Here is a 15147-nt window from a genome sequence, read left to right as displayed (position 1 = left end):
GCTTTGGTTGGCTGCCACTGTGTCTATGATGTTGCCTTGGCCTGAAGAGAGCTATGCAGTCAGCATGTTACCTGCAACATGAAATGCTTCCTTCCTCTGATAATCCTGCCCAACTGACAAGAATGGTCAGCAGCTGGTCATAGTGGTTTTCACCGTGAAGAGGTTATAAGTCTTTGCAAAAGTCTATGCAACCTAATGTTTTCATATCAAGTTAGAAAAGGAAAACCAGGGCTGGGAACTCCAGGTATGGAGGAGAACAGGTCTTGTTGCTGTTTTCCATCTGCTCAGCAGAGACACCATGGGAAGTGACTGAGAGGGCTAAGGCAGAGAGAGCCTAAGAGGATTAGAAGTGAAGCAAAGGGGCTCTGCACATGGTCTGATTAATCTGTGAGTCTATGTGAGGGCCTTTGTGCCTTACTCAGAAGCCGAGGTAATCTCTGCTTTGGGTAGCATATTAAGAAGTTAAAATTTTCTTAAAGTTTTTTTCCAAACAATGAATTAGAAATCAAAGCTCAGAAATGGTCCTTGATTGTTTTCCTGTGAGGAATAGACACATAGTACATAGATATACATAGATATAGATATAACTGTGAATATGTACATGTGTATGTAGATAAAAATATAGAAATCATTTCAGATATAAAGATATACATACATATTTCCCACAGAACAATGGATTTTAAACTTTCACAATTCACATTTATCTGTTTATTTCCTGATTGTGTGTGTGTGTGTGCATATGGATGTCGTGGCATGTATGGAGGTCAGAGGACAACTTGCAGGAGTTCTCTCCTTCCACACGTGGGTTCCGGGACTGAACTCTGTCTTCAGGTTTGGTGGCAAGTGCCCTAACTCACTGAGCCATCTCCCTGGTTCCACAAACATTTTTTTGACTTTTGAAATCTTTGTGCAAATAAATGGCTAATGTGGGAAGCACGTAAAAGACTGGCCAGTAGTCCATCAGCAGAACTGGGCCAGGGTACAGCCCCTTCTAGCTGAGGCTTTCTCATCTCTGCATAGGCAGCTGAGGGCCCTTGAGAGTCCTATACTGAAAATCACTACTCTAAGAACACATTTTCATGTCATTATAAAGATTCCTTAGAATTCAGAGATTAAAACACACACTCTGTGCTAAACAGACTTTGGGGGAAAAAACTGTGTCATAGTCTACTATGAATATTGGACCAATCTGGAGAACAAAGGGATCTCACTGCTGCTGGGGCTGTGTGAGTACAATATAATCACGGTTTTCAGACTTGTACCCACAAGCACAGAACCACACACTTACATTCCCTGGACCTAACCTGGCGCTGTCCTGCTCTCTGGGAGAAGTTGAAAAAAACAGACACCAGAAGAGGAAGCTGCAGACAGTGGAACAGACACAGGCATGTAAATGACTGGGAGCTGGCTGGTCAGGTCAAAGGATGTGCTTTTCCCAGTCCAGAGAGTCCACTGTTTCCCAGAACGTTCCCATGAAGTTCAGCCTGGAGGAGAGTGCCTCCAGTCTGTGCAGCTTTTTCTTTAGCTGGTTGCCATAGGGATGGGTTGATTGTCTAACAAATTGCAAAGCAAAATAAAACAAACAACATTTTGGGATTAACTCTGTAAGAAAGTTGCGTTGCTACTATGCTTTCCCACCACAATATATGGATTTATTTAGCATTTAGCGAAATCATTGGATAGCTTTCCCATGGGAAAATTTAATTTTAGTAGGAGTGGACCGGACTAAGATCTAAAAGCTGTGGGTCTCAAACAAATGGTTTCTTTTTTTCTTGCCTACTATGAAGGGTAAGTATAGACAGAGGGGAAAACAAACAAACAAACAAACAGGCAGGCAGAAAGAAGCAAAGAAAACAACCTCTGTGTACATAGCCTGTTTTCCCACACATGACGGCTTCTATATTTCGCATCACAGTTTACAAGCTCTTCAAAGGAGTCCAGGGGCAAGTTTTTGTCACTTGGGGGCTACATGGTAAGAAAGCTTCATGAAAGCCACACTCAATCAGCATTCTCCGTACCTGACTGTAGAGCTCCACGGAGGACTCTCCCTTGAGCTGATGGCCTGTGAGGTAGGTATTGTGGGAAGATTCTATGTAATAGTAGGAGAGAGGAAATTGCAGTTCTTTCTTGTTCTCCCGTGACTCATCATTTTTTGAGGCGAAATTATCTTTATCCATCAGAAACCTAGACGAAGCACATTTTCTTAAGGCTGCATAAGAGCAATGTATACCCTTAAATAACGTGCAAAGGGGATCTGAAGACTTACCTTGCAAACCCTTCAAACGACATTAGGCCCTGATGGCACATACTGATGTTAGGCTCGAATTTCTGCAAGGGATTTAAAAAAATGCATTTTTTTAGGTAAAGAAAACTAAGAAGAGGGAAGTAACACTACATCATTTTTTAAAAAGCTGTTCTGTTTTCATTAGGAAATGTCTAAACCAAATATTTGAACTAATTTAGTTATGTAGTGGTAAGATGTAGTTTTTAGTCCAAAAGAAAATATTTATTATATGTGAGTTTATTATACCAAGCGTATTTACTTAAGAGAAAAAAGGGAGCAAGGGAAGAGAATAAGGCTGATTTATTTGACAACACTGTGCATTATTGAGGTGAAGGTGAGGCTAATAATGGTGGCTACCTTCCAGCAGTGGGGGTGGGGGGTGGGACAAGATGACTCTCTTGGCGCATCCCCTACCAAACATACATTCAACTGAGTCACAATGGACCCTCAGTTTTACCATCTTTAGCAGTTAAATCTAAAGGTTACGCAGCTACTCCACAGATTCCCAATCAGGTGATTAACCTAATTCTGTTGGGTGTGACTCTGCCACAGTATCACTCCCTATAGCTGCCACCCTTGAAACAGCTGTCTACTCTGGCCTGGGACTACTGGGGCAGTTTCCACCGTTCACCAGTCTCCATCCTTCATCAGCATAGTTTATTATTCCCAAAAGGGCTCACAGTGACCTCTTCAAGCATAAATCATGCACCACTCCCCCCCACTTCCCCCCCCCACTCCCCCACCCTCCTGCTTAAAATTTCCCAAAGCTTCCCGTTTCACACGGACAACCTCCACCCTTCCTGTGGTCTAAAAGTCCTAGACGAGCTGGTCTTTGGATACCAGCCTGAAATCGCATCTTCCAGTCCTGCCTGGCTCTGATTACACTAGCTTTTTTTGATGCTCCTCACAAACCCTCAGCTCACTCCTGTCCCAGGGTTTGAGCTAGCTGCTTATGTTTCTTTGAGAATCCTCTTTCCTTCGGAACTTTAAATGACTTCACTCACTCAGAGCTCAGCCCAAATGCCCCTCTCCAGCTCAGCCTTCTTGTTATCACCAGCCTGCTCATTTTTTTTTTTTTAAAGAACAACTCATTCTTGAAATTACATATTTGTTTATTGTTTGCCCCACACACCAGAATGTAAGGTGCACAGAAGAACTTTACCCGGTACTATATTCCCAGTTCTTGAAACACAGATTGCAGAGCGGGAGCTAACAAATATGTGTTAAGTGACAGGTTGAAAATATAGGCTGCTGTATGTGTTAGAACAGCAAGAAGGAACTGAGCACAGATTCCTTAATTGTCATCGAGTCAGAGATGCCCTAGGACCTATGTTAATTACATGATAAATAGGAATACCTATGGACTTGGCATTAAAAAAAAAAAACTCTATTTGGACCTCAGATATGAAGGCCTTGGGAAGATGTATCAACAAAACAAATGCTTAGCATCAAATTATCAGATCAGTCAGAGGCATGCCATAGACATGATACCTGGATGATGCTGAGAATTTCATCGTACGTGCAGTGTTCTCCTTGGCAATTCACCAGGAAGTCATTGAGCTGGAGGATGCCAACCCCAAATATGCCCAGGGATGTGCTCTCAATCCCAGTGCCATTAGTCACAATGCTGGCAGCTGCAATGGCATCAGATATCTGCCTCTGGTTGTCAGAAAGCTGCTGTTTACTCTTAATGAACAGCCCCAAGTCTGAGACGTTTCTGGTCAGCAAATCTGAAACACAGCCACCCACAGCAATGGATTACCCAGAAGCCTTTTGACAGAGTTCATCTGGAGATAACTGTGTTAGGGAGTCAATGCCCTGGTGAAACTCTACTCTGTTTAAATAAGGGGCCAAAGTCAGTGTGTATTGCCGGCTTCCCACGGTAGAGGGAAAAACAAAATGAATCAATGAAAAAAAATAAGAGAATCTAGGGGCTAGAAAGATGCTCAGCCTGTAACTCACTCTGTAGACCAGGCTGGCCTCAAACTCACGGAGATCCACCTACTTCTGCCTCCTGAGTGCTGGGATTAAAGGTGTGTACCACCACATCTAGCCCAAATTCAGATTGAAAAAGAGATTTTAAAAATTGTGTGTGTGTGTGTGTGTGTGTGTGTGTGTGTGTGTGTGTGTGTGTGTAGGTGCCCTGGGAGGCTAGGGTGTCAGAACCCCTAGACCTATAGTTACAGATGGCTGTGAACCACCTGATATGGGTACTGGATACTGAACACAGGTCCTTTGGAAGGTCTGCAATATTTTCAACTCTGAGCCATCTCTCCGTCCCAGGTTTTTTTTCTGTTTGTTTTTGTTGTTTTGTTTTGTTTTGAGAATAACTGCTTTTAAGCTTTTCTTTTGGTAGAGACCAAAGAACCATACTCCTAATCTTTTCTGTAATTTTTAATTTATAATTATGAACATCTGTATACAGATTTGGCATCAATATCATTTTAAAATTCATTTTGGTAATAGCAACTCTGGAACAATAAATATAATATGTAGAGGAATAAAAAATTCATTTTGGCAAATGATCAAAGAACATAGTTGGACCCTACATAAAGAGTATGTTTAGTTCTGCAAGAAGCCACCACACTGACATTTTACATTTTAACCAGAAGTGTTCTAAGGTTTTCATTGCTCCCATTCAGAAAAACTTGGCAGGGCTAGTTATTTCAATTTTAGCCTTTTGGGAAGACAATTTCTTATAGAGCAAAACAAAGGCTTACCATACAATCTAGCACTCTTAGGTACTTAGTCAAAAGATTATAAAACGTATATCCACATAAAATTATGCATACAAATGTTGATAGCAGCATATCTATACAATGGAATATTATTCAATTTAAAAATAAATTAGCCATTGAGTTGAAAAAAAAAAGCAATGTAAATACACATTGCCCAGTGACCTCATTCTAAAAGACTGTAGGATTCCAATGATATGATATATCCCAGAAAAGGCACAATTAAGGAATAGTAACAAAATTGGTGACAACCAGGAACTTACAGGGAAGGAGAATAAGTTGAAAAGGTGGGGCAGAGATTTTTCAGGGCAGCAAAGCTGTTCTGCCTAATACTGCCATGTATACAAGTCACCGTCTGTAGAACCCATGGAATGTACAACTCTAAGGAAAACCATGGACTCCAGTTACCAGTACGTATTGATAGTGACTGGATTGTAACGAATGTACTTTACTAATGCAGGGCATTACAAACAGGGAAAGTATGTGTGGGCAGATATCTACACAGGTGTGCAGGGAGCCAGTGTATGGGAACTCTGTTATTTCTTCTCATTTTCCAGAAACCTACAATTGGTCTGTAAGATAAAATATGATGATTTAAAAGATGTAATTACTTGGTTAGTCTGTAGATATGCATGTTTTGGGAGCTGTACAATAGTTAATAAGGGCAATAGAAGGTTATAAGTAATTATGAAGTAAGTACATGAAAAAAGGGTAGTGTGTGTATGTATGTGTGTGTGCACATGCACACGTGTGCAATTTTGTGCTTATAGTTCTATGAAGAATTTAGGAGAAAAATGATAGGCTTAAAAATTCATGGGTGACTAAAATGTGTAAGTAGGACAGAAGGAGACATTCTGGTTTCCCAAGAAGGAAAAACATCCTTGATGTTCAGACAGGGGCACTATGCTGAGGTGATCAAAGACTCGCCTTAACAAAGAACATTCACTGCCTGGACCTGAGTAAGCACTTACCTATGGGTAGGACAGATACTGATGTTTCTCAGTTAAGACACAGTCCAAACCTTGTGGGCATTTGGAAATGGTTAGGAAAGGAAGCAAGGTTGTCAGGGTTACCAGAAGGCATTCTTAGTTAAACACCCCAGTTTTAACTAAGTGCCAAAAGAACCACATGACAATGGATTTCCCACAGCACCTGCCTACCCCTCACCACCAAACGAACTTGGAAACAATTCTCAGTGTTTCAAAAAGCTCCAGGTAACAGCACACCATGAGTAACAGGCTGAACGTTTGTATGACTGGATCTCCCACCTTGGTTTCTGGAGAGAAAGTTCCCAAAGGGAAGTCCTAAAATGTTAAACCAACCTAGGTCAGGCTGAAGGTCACTGGTGTTTTCTTCAATGGTCAGGTTGGTGTACAGGGGTGCGGACTCAGAGGCAGACCGATTGCAGGGCACAGAGTAGATGTCAAAGATGTCCTTCAGGTCCTTGCGGCTCCTTATGCTGAGGGGGGGATGGAAAACACCTCCCGTTTAGAGCTGTCCTCTAACTGTGGGCCCAGAAAGAGTAAGAAGAAAGCCCGTGTCCTACCTGAATGATTTGAACAGTTCGACAAATTCAATGAAACTCATGTTACTGTCTGAAACCATGAAGCTTTGGAAACCCTTCATTCCTCCCTTGATCCGACCATGCCAGCTGCTGCTGCTCCACGCACTGCAGAGAAACACAGCTGTCATTGGCCAATGCACACGCCAAGTCATTCTGCCTCAACACTCTCAGTTGACAATCTGAGCGAAAAGGGAAATGATACTGTCCTCGATGTTTTTTGTTTTTGCTTTGGTTTTTTTTTTTTTTGGTTTTTCGAGACAGAGTTTCTCTGTGTTGTTTTGGTGCCTGTCTTGGAACTCACTCATGTAGACCAGGCTGGCCACGAATTCTCGGCAATCTGCCTGGCTCTGCCTCCCAAGTGCTATGGTTAAAGGTGTGTGCCGCCACCACCTGGTGTTGGACTCTTTGTATTTCCCTTAACCAACATCAGAGGTAATAAATATGCACTGGTAACAGTGTTTCTAGTTTACCTAATCGGGACAAAACACTGGGGTTAACAGTCCTTCACTAACAAAACAGCTCTTTGGAAGCACAAATTGACAAATCAAGGGGGAGTCTCCTAAATTTAGTGTGTCTGAAGAAAAGTAATGTTAAAAAAAAAGGACCCCCAAACTCCTCATTCATAATCTATGGGAAGCAATTCATGTTCTTTTCTGTATTCTAATTATGGAAACACAACCAGGAGGCAAGCTTGAAATGTGTTAGTGTCTTTCTTTTTCCCTTTTTAAACCAGTTCTTCAATGAAAACAGGGAAGAGCTTTTAATATTAATGGAAAATGTGAGTCAGAAAAATATTACGAATGGAAAGAAGCCAACCCTGCCTTGGAGCCCATCTGCACCTACCAAGACTACATCCATTCACCATAAAAATATCATCGCTCTCAGGCAAATAGTCGGTCTGGTCATTTCACTACACTTTTTATTTTCTATGTGGATTACTCAAAGTAGTAGAAGAAATGTTTTGACTATGGCTTTCAGTTAAATCAACCCATGGGATATTTCTTTCTTTTTTCATTTCTTTTCTTTCTTCTTTCTTCTTCTTCTTCTTCTTCTTTTTTTTTTGAGGAAGTCTTAGATTGGGGGGTGGGATAGGGAGATGTTTCAAGGGTTTATTTATAAGAAAGTACAAAAAACACTGAGTAGCCAGTCCACTTTCAATTTTGCTACCTGTGTTCCCTCACTGAAAATTATTTAGTGTTAAGATCTGACTGTCACCTCTCTGGATGGGTTCACAGCTGTGTGCAGGGTGGATCGCTTAGGGTACAAGTTCAGGAAGACATCAATAGTTCTTTATCACCGAATCACGCTGCAGTTATACAAGTGAATTTCTGTCTTCCTCGTTTCCAGTTCCATCCTCGGCTGTGGGGCTCTCTGACTGCAGGGGCTCAGTCTTTCTCTGCCCCTTAACAGGATTCAGGCTGGTGTCACTTCTGTCTTCCTTCTTTCTGTCCTAGAACTTCTAAGTGGGGACTCTCACTATGCAGCCTGGGCAGGCCTGGAACTAGCTATAATATAGCCAGACCAGCCTCTAATTCACAGAGATCCTCTTACCTCTCAGCTGCTAAGATTAAAGGCGTGTGCTGTCATGACCAGCAAAGGCAGAGGTTTTTAAGTCTATGGTCCTTACAACATCATTTGCAACAATCCCAGCTTGGGGTTTAGGTAAAGCTATCCAACTTGTTGCAATACTTACATTAACTTCTCCAGGCAAGCATAACTTCTACCACATGTCAGAAAAGCAGGACGTGTATTTCACTATCCGTAAGGTCAGGCAGCGTACACTCAAATTCATTTTCCCCTTAGAATGGGGCTATCTGATGGAACCTGGTACAGTGACACACGATCTCTACCAGCTCGGGAGCCATTAGCCACCTGTGGCGCAATTAAAACGCGACCCAGGAACTGATTTTCCAATGAACTTAATTTTGAATAATCGAAGCTTGATGTTGAATGACTACAGGTGGTCAGCGGCTAGAACTAGATGGTGCAGGTTCAGAGGATTGCGACTTAGCTTCTTATTACTGCCTCTGACCTGGGAAGGACTGCTCTCTCAAACAATTAGAAGGGATTATAGCAGTATGAGAAAAACTATGATCATATTTTCAATTAGGGGTTTTCCAGTTTACCCGTGAGTGAGAACCAGAGACAGGCTTTGCATAGAGAGCAAGGCGCACGCCCTTCCCCACAGCTGAGGTGACATGGAGATCCCCTGTTTCGTCATGTTAAGGCCCCACCTGGGTGGACTCTTGTTTGAAGAAGACAGCACAGGGTGGGGGAGGAGACTGGCCTGATGGGAGATGACATCCCGGTAGCCAAGTTGGGGGACCCAGCCGTGGTCAAAGAGTGAGCTCTTCTGGAATGGAGGGAGTTGGGAGGGCTAGCGATGGCATTGGCTTCTGCAGGGATGAAAGGAAAACAAAAGGGGTGATGAGTTAGCTCCTGTCTCCCCCCTCTTAAAAATCAGCAAAACAATCCACGCAACTGATTTTTATATAAGAAACATCCAAATACTTGGATGAATGGGCCAATCTGGTGGGTTCTCAGCTGGCTACAAGCTAACATGGGAGCTTAAAAAAAGCACACAGATGCCTAAAATGAATATGTAAATGACTCGGTCAGGGGTGTGGTTGTGACATCCAGGAATTAACATCCAGTCACTTGTACCCTGTATAGCTAATATTATTTATCTCTATAATGCCAATAATGGCAAGCTAAGGAGGTTTTCTTTCGAGTAGGGTGTGCTTGTAGAAATACCTCCCAGGTTTCATATCTCATTAAGACAAATAATTTTCTCAAGAATTCCCGCCAGGGGCTGGAGAGATGGCTCAGAAGTTAAGAGCACTTGCTGGTCTTACAGGGGACTCCAGTTCCATTTCTAGTACCCACATCAGGCGTCAGGTAACCCCAGCTCCAGGAGATCTGATGCGAGCTTCTGGCCTCTGAAGGCACCCACACATGTGTGCACACACATAAATGTTTTTAAAGGGATGTAAAAAAAAGAATTCCCATGACGTCAAATTGAAATCACAGCATAAAGCCAAATCTGTGGGGTTTTTTTCCATAAAAGTAAAACAAAAAAGTTCAGATGTGAGCAGGACGCATTACCGGACTCTTCCTGTTCGTTAACGTCCTGAGGATCAGAGCCGCTCCTGCTTCGACACTCTCTGTACATTTTGGCCTTGCGCGTCGCCATCTCATCGTCAGTGGCCTCTCCGCTCTCTCCCTGAGAACAGAAATCCCACCATGGCTCCGGGACTGTATTGCTCTCCTCCAGTGCTTTAGTTCAGGTAGCCTTCCTGCTTTCTGACTGAGGTCCTTCAACCTTGTCTCACCCAGTGAGACCAGTAAAAAGCTACATTAGGCTGCCCGAGTGACTTCAGGTCATTTTACCCAGTGTGCTCTTCAGTGTGAAGCAGTGTCCCCCCAGAGAAGGAGGCTGAGGAAAGGATACACACTCCTGGAATCTCTTGGGACAGACATGATAAGAAGCAATGAAGTCCTATAAGCCTTCCATGAGCAAAGCACAGGACTGTTTTAGATAGCTATGAAACAAATGCATCACACCATAATGAAAATATACATTGTATAATCAACAATACACAGTGCTACTACATTTTAGTTTGTTTCATATATAGCATTGTGGGCCTTCATAATGTGATCTTTCTACTTTCTTTTTGGGTGATTTTATTTGTAGACAAATGTCTTACTCTGGAGCCCAGGCTGGCCTTGAACTTACTGCAATGCTCCTGCCCCAGGCTCTAACATGTTGGGATTACAGGAGTGAGGCACCACGCCTGTTACTATCCTTTTGCTTTTCCAGTCCTTTACCCACCACAGTACTTGTATTCTAGCCTCTCTCACACACCTCTGCATGTGATGCTCTATCTTCTCACACACACCTCTGCATGTGATGCTCTAGCCTCCCACACACACCTCTGCATGTGATGCTCTATCCTCTCATGTACACCTCTGCATGTGATGCTGTATCCTCTCATGTACACCTCTGCATGTGATGCTGTATCCTCTCATGTACACCTCTGCATGTGATGCTCTATCTTCTCACACACACCTCTGTATGTGATGCTGTATCCTCTCATGTACACCTCTGCATGTGATGCTCTAACCTCTCACACACCTCTGCATGTGATGCTCTAGCCTCTCAGGTACACCTCTGCATGTGATGCTGTATCCTCTCATGTACACCTCTGCATGTGATGCTCTAGCCTCTCACACACCTCTGCATGTGATGCTCTAGCCTCTCACACACCTCTGCATGTGATGCTCTAGCCTCTCACACACCTCTGTATGTGATGCTCTAGCCTCTCACACACCTCTGCATGTGATGCTCTATCTTCTCTCACACACCTCTGCATGTGATGCTCTATCCTCTCTCACACACCTCTGCATGTGATGCTCTATCTTCTCTCACACACCTCTGCATGTGATGCTCTATCCTCTCACACACACCTCTGCATGTGATGCTCTATCCTCTCATGTACACCTCTGCATGTGATGCTCTATCTTCTCACACACACCTCTGCATGTGATGCTCTATCCTCTCATGTACACCTCTGTATGTGATGCTCTAACCTCTCACACACCTCTGCATGTGATGCTCTAGCCTCCCACACACACCTCTGCATGTGATGCTCTATCCTCTCATGTACACCTCTGCATGTGATGCTCTATCTTCTCTCACACACCTCTGCATGTGATGCTCTAGCCTCCCACACACACCTCTGCATGTGATGCTCTATCCTCTCATGTACACCTCTGCATGTGATGCTCTAGCCTCTCACACACCTCTGTATGTGAGAGGAATAAGCAAAGCATTTTAGTCTCTCTGCTCTCTCCTCTGTGGCAGATGCTTTCCTTTGTGTTGTCTTTGGAAAACCCCTGCACACACATCAAGACCACCACTCTGAGGTCTTTACTGCTTGCCTCTTCTCTACTGATACAGACAGCTCCTTACAGGTGACTTAACAATGACTCAAATTTACCACGTACTGTGTTTAAGCCAATGCAGACTTCTAAGGACTTGGCTTTCTCCTTGGTGTCTTCTCCTTGCTTGATTCCTGACACTGACCCTGGCACCTGAGGGATACGTGGCAAGTCCTTCTAACCATTGTTTTATAATTTATCTTGTCCACAACTCAAACAACCAAGGGGGCTATTTTATCCAGTGTGCTCTTCACTGTGAAGAGTGGCTTACAGCAATGTAGAGCACATCATCGTTTTAGAAGGCTGGGCGTGATGTTTAATAGACAAATTTACTCTACCCTCATGAGCATTTTCTTCTTTTTCTTGGTGGTGCTTATGCCCAGGGTGTTGTTTCTCTGCATGTTGGGCTTCTCAGCATTCTTTGCTGACATCCCAGGGCTGGGGTTTCTAGCGCTCCATCGTCTGCCACCAAACAACTCCACAGCATGAGCCAAGGTTGGGCCTTCATACCGACCATCCTCCTACAAAGAACCATACGCTGAACACACAAGCAAACAGCAACAGGGAGTAAATATTAATGGTCCCAGGAAATTCCCAGAGATGGATAGCTCAGGCATTTACAGAGAGAAGCATGATCTGGCCACCCATGTGGTTCTGTTTCAGATTCTAGGAACTTCCTGTTGGTGGGTTGATGGTGTCCTCAGTTGTTACATTCCAGGTCAGTGATATACCCATCAGCTGGGGGAAACACAAAAACCAAAACAAAACATTTCCCACCCTGGTCTCCAAGGTTATTCAGGAACCAGTCCCATGGGAAAATTCATTCAGACTGTACATTAGGGGATGGGGATGTAGTTCAGTTGGTAGAGTGCTTGCCTAGAATGCACTTCAGAAATCTTTTAAGACTTCGAAAATTATGATTCTTGAGAAATTGTCTAGCACCTATGAGGCTCTGAGTCAATCTTTAGTACTCTCCTTAAATTTATTTCCATTTACTATTTCCTGTAACCTTTATCTTTATTCTATCTATCTATCTGGTGATATTTTAATTGTGCTAAAATGTGATTTAATTTGTATGTTAATAAAGTTTGCCTGGAGATCAGAGGTCATAGCAAGCCAGCCAGGAGCTGACATGTCTCATAGTCATAAAAAAAAGAAAAAATTTCTAAGTTATTAAAACATTTTAAATGCCATATTCTGTAGATCTCTGAAAAGTTTGAAGATGACCTGTCTATCTAAAATATATCTGCTCGACCTTGAAAACATACCTAATATGACTACAAGTTCAATTGTAATGTCTAACTACTAACTTTCATTTCTTTATATCCTAATAGTTGGTAATAATAACATTTAAGGATTAGCAAATTGTATTACATTGTTAAATGAACTGGATAAGCACAATATCTTGAACAAGATTAGAAATATATGTACAGCACTTTCTAACAATCTCAATCTCAATATATATAATTTGTATACAATATATAAAAATCCAATCCAATGTAAAGTATTTAAAACTAGTAATTGTTTTTTAAAAGTAGATTCAATAATCTTTTTTATCTATATCTATCTATCTATCTATCTATCTATCTATCTATCTATCTATTTACCTACCTACCTACCTACCTACCTACCTACCTACCTACCTATTTTTATGTGTGTGTACTGTAACTTTTTAAGGGCAGCTCTCCTTTACATGTCCAAGGGAATATTTGTAAATATATTTTAAAATGATTTGTGTGTGTATGCATGCGCACACATATGTGCCATTGACCCATAGGCCAGAAGAGGGTGTCAGATCCCCTGGAGCTGGAGTTGCAGGCAGTTGTGAGCCTCCTAATGTGAATTCTAAGATCTGAACTCAGGTCCTCTGCAAGAGCAACAAGTGCTCTAACCACTGAGCAATCATTCCTGTCCCCACAAATAGATTTTGATTCATTGCAAATACTATGCAGATAATAAAGATTTTTGTGTACCTTTGTTTCTTTACTCTAATGGTTAATGGTTATCTGCTTTCATGACTTAATCTACGAACTCCTCCTTGTGCATCCTGTTATGGTCCCAGGGTGCAGAATACTAAATACTTGATGCAGAAACCTTTAGGTGACCACCTGTAATGTGACTTGCAGCTGTGACCTTTATGTCTATTTCTTCCTTTTTTAGCTTCTACCTTATCAGTTTCCAGTAGATATTGATGGATCTGTCAATCAAAGTGGAATATACTCTCTTAACCAGTGATTGATACATGAGCCAAATAAATCAATCAGAATCTTCCTCCCTGAAGTTTTAAAAACAGAGTTCTACTGTTGTGCAGACCAACCTCCAACCCATAATCCTTTCATCTCAGACTCCCAAATAGCTGAGACTACAGGCATATGCCACAGTACCCAGGAATAGAATTACTGGGTGTGAGAAAATGAACATGGATGACGATCATTCCACCTAATACAGGCCTCCTGAAGACAGTATGAGTTAATGAGCTATTCTGGTTACTCCAAACTGAACAGATATCATCTAAGACAAATCAACAAATAGACTCAATCTACCTTATTGAAGAACATACTCTAAAGCTGAAAGAAGTTTTGTAGAACTTTTACTCACTGTTCTTCTTTTAATTCATGTACCTTTAAATTTTTAACAGATCTGCTACAAGTTACACATGAAAGAATCAACAGCATGATTAATCTCTGATGTTTCAGTTTTGCTAATTTCAGAATATCCCAACACGGTGCAAAATTTATTCTTAAGACTAGCAGGCCAGGAACTCAAACATAAAGAACTATAGGCAACTGAGGAAAGTTGGGAGTGGGAGGGGTGGTCTTCCTCAGGGAAGACAATTGGTTGTCCAGGGTCAAATGGTCAGACCTGAAAATATACGTACAGGTAGCACCATATGGACTGAACAGGTTATATTTAAGAATCTATATCTATATAACATACATATATGCATACAGTAACAATTATTAAAAAATAAAAGAGTTCATGAAATTAAAGGAGAGTTGGAAAGGTACATCAGAGAATTTGGAGGGAGGAAAGAGAAGGGAGAAATGTTGTAATATAAATTATAATCTCAATAAAAGAAGTTAAAAAAAGAAAAGAAAACTAGGCCAAGAGAAGATGATACTTTTGTTTACTCTCTCAAGGAGGCTTTCTGGAAACTAAAATATGGCGTGGATCTTCCTTTCATTTTACACAAAACAAAAACATGTTTGGGACAGTAAAGGAGATAGTTGCTTTTCTCTTTTTAAAATTGTAAATGAAGGATGCTTATGAATGAACACAAATTCTTAGTTTTAGCAAACAATTCACATTGAAGTTGATGGCTAGGAAACTGATTCATTAAAAAAAAAATCTGCGTGGGTTGGAGAGATGGCTCAGTGTTTAGGAGTGCTGACTGCTCTTCTATAGGACAAGAGATTGGTTCCTGGCACACATATGGCAACTCACAACTGCCTGTAACTCCAGGTCCTTGACTGGCACCTATATGTACACACACTGCCCCCCCCAGACACACTAAGAATCATAATTAGTTAAAAAGTAAAATAAAACAAGTCCCAGGCGGTGGTGCTACACTCCTTTTAATCCCAGCACTTGGGAGGCAGAGACAGGCACATCTCTGAGTTTGA

At 41.9% G+C, this 15147-nt stretch overlaps 1 protein-coding gene across 1 annotated transcript in view; it reads right to left on the bottom strand.

Annotated features, from left to right (window-relative positions):
• Positions 1-15147, bottom strand: part of Plce1 (phospholipase C epsilon 1) — a 290203-nt gene that overhangs the window by 51183 nt on the left and 223873 nt on the right. The window contains 8 exon segments of the mRNA XM_028882911.2: positions 2019-2184; positions 2267-2328; positions 3776-4014; positions 6342-6478; positions 6566-6688; positions 8871-8979; positions 9689-9806; positions 11863-12045. Coding sequence (XP_028738744.1) covers positions 2019-2184; positions 2267-2328; positions 3776-4014; positions 6342-6478; positions 6566-6688; positions 8871-8979; positions 9689-9806; positions 11863-12045 — 1137 coding nt within the window.

The sequence above is a fragment of the Peromyscus leucopus genome, chromosome 1 (assembly GCF_004664715.2).
Source record: "Peromyscus leucopus breed LL Stock chromosome 1, UCI_PerLeu_2.1, whole genome shotgun sequence".
Taxonomy (NCBI): domain Eukaryota; kingdom Metazoa; phylum Chordata; class Mammalia; order Rodentia; family Cricetidae; genus Peromyscus; species Peromyscus leucopus.
The sequence above is the reverse complement of the archived record's forward strand: the minus strand, read 5'-3'. Positions and strand labels throughout refer to the sequence as shown.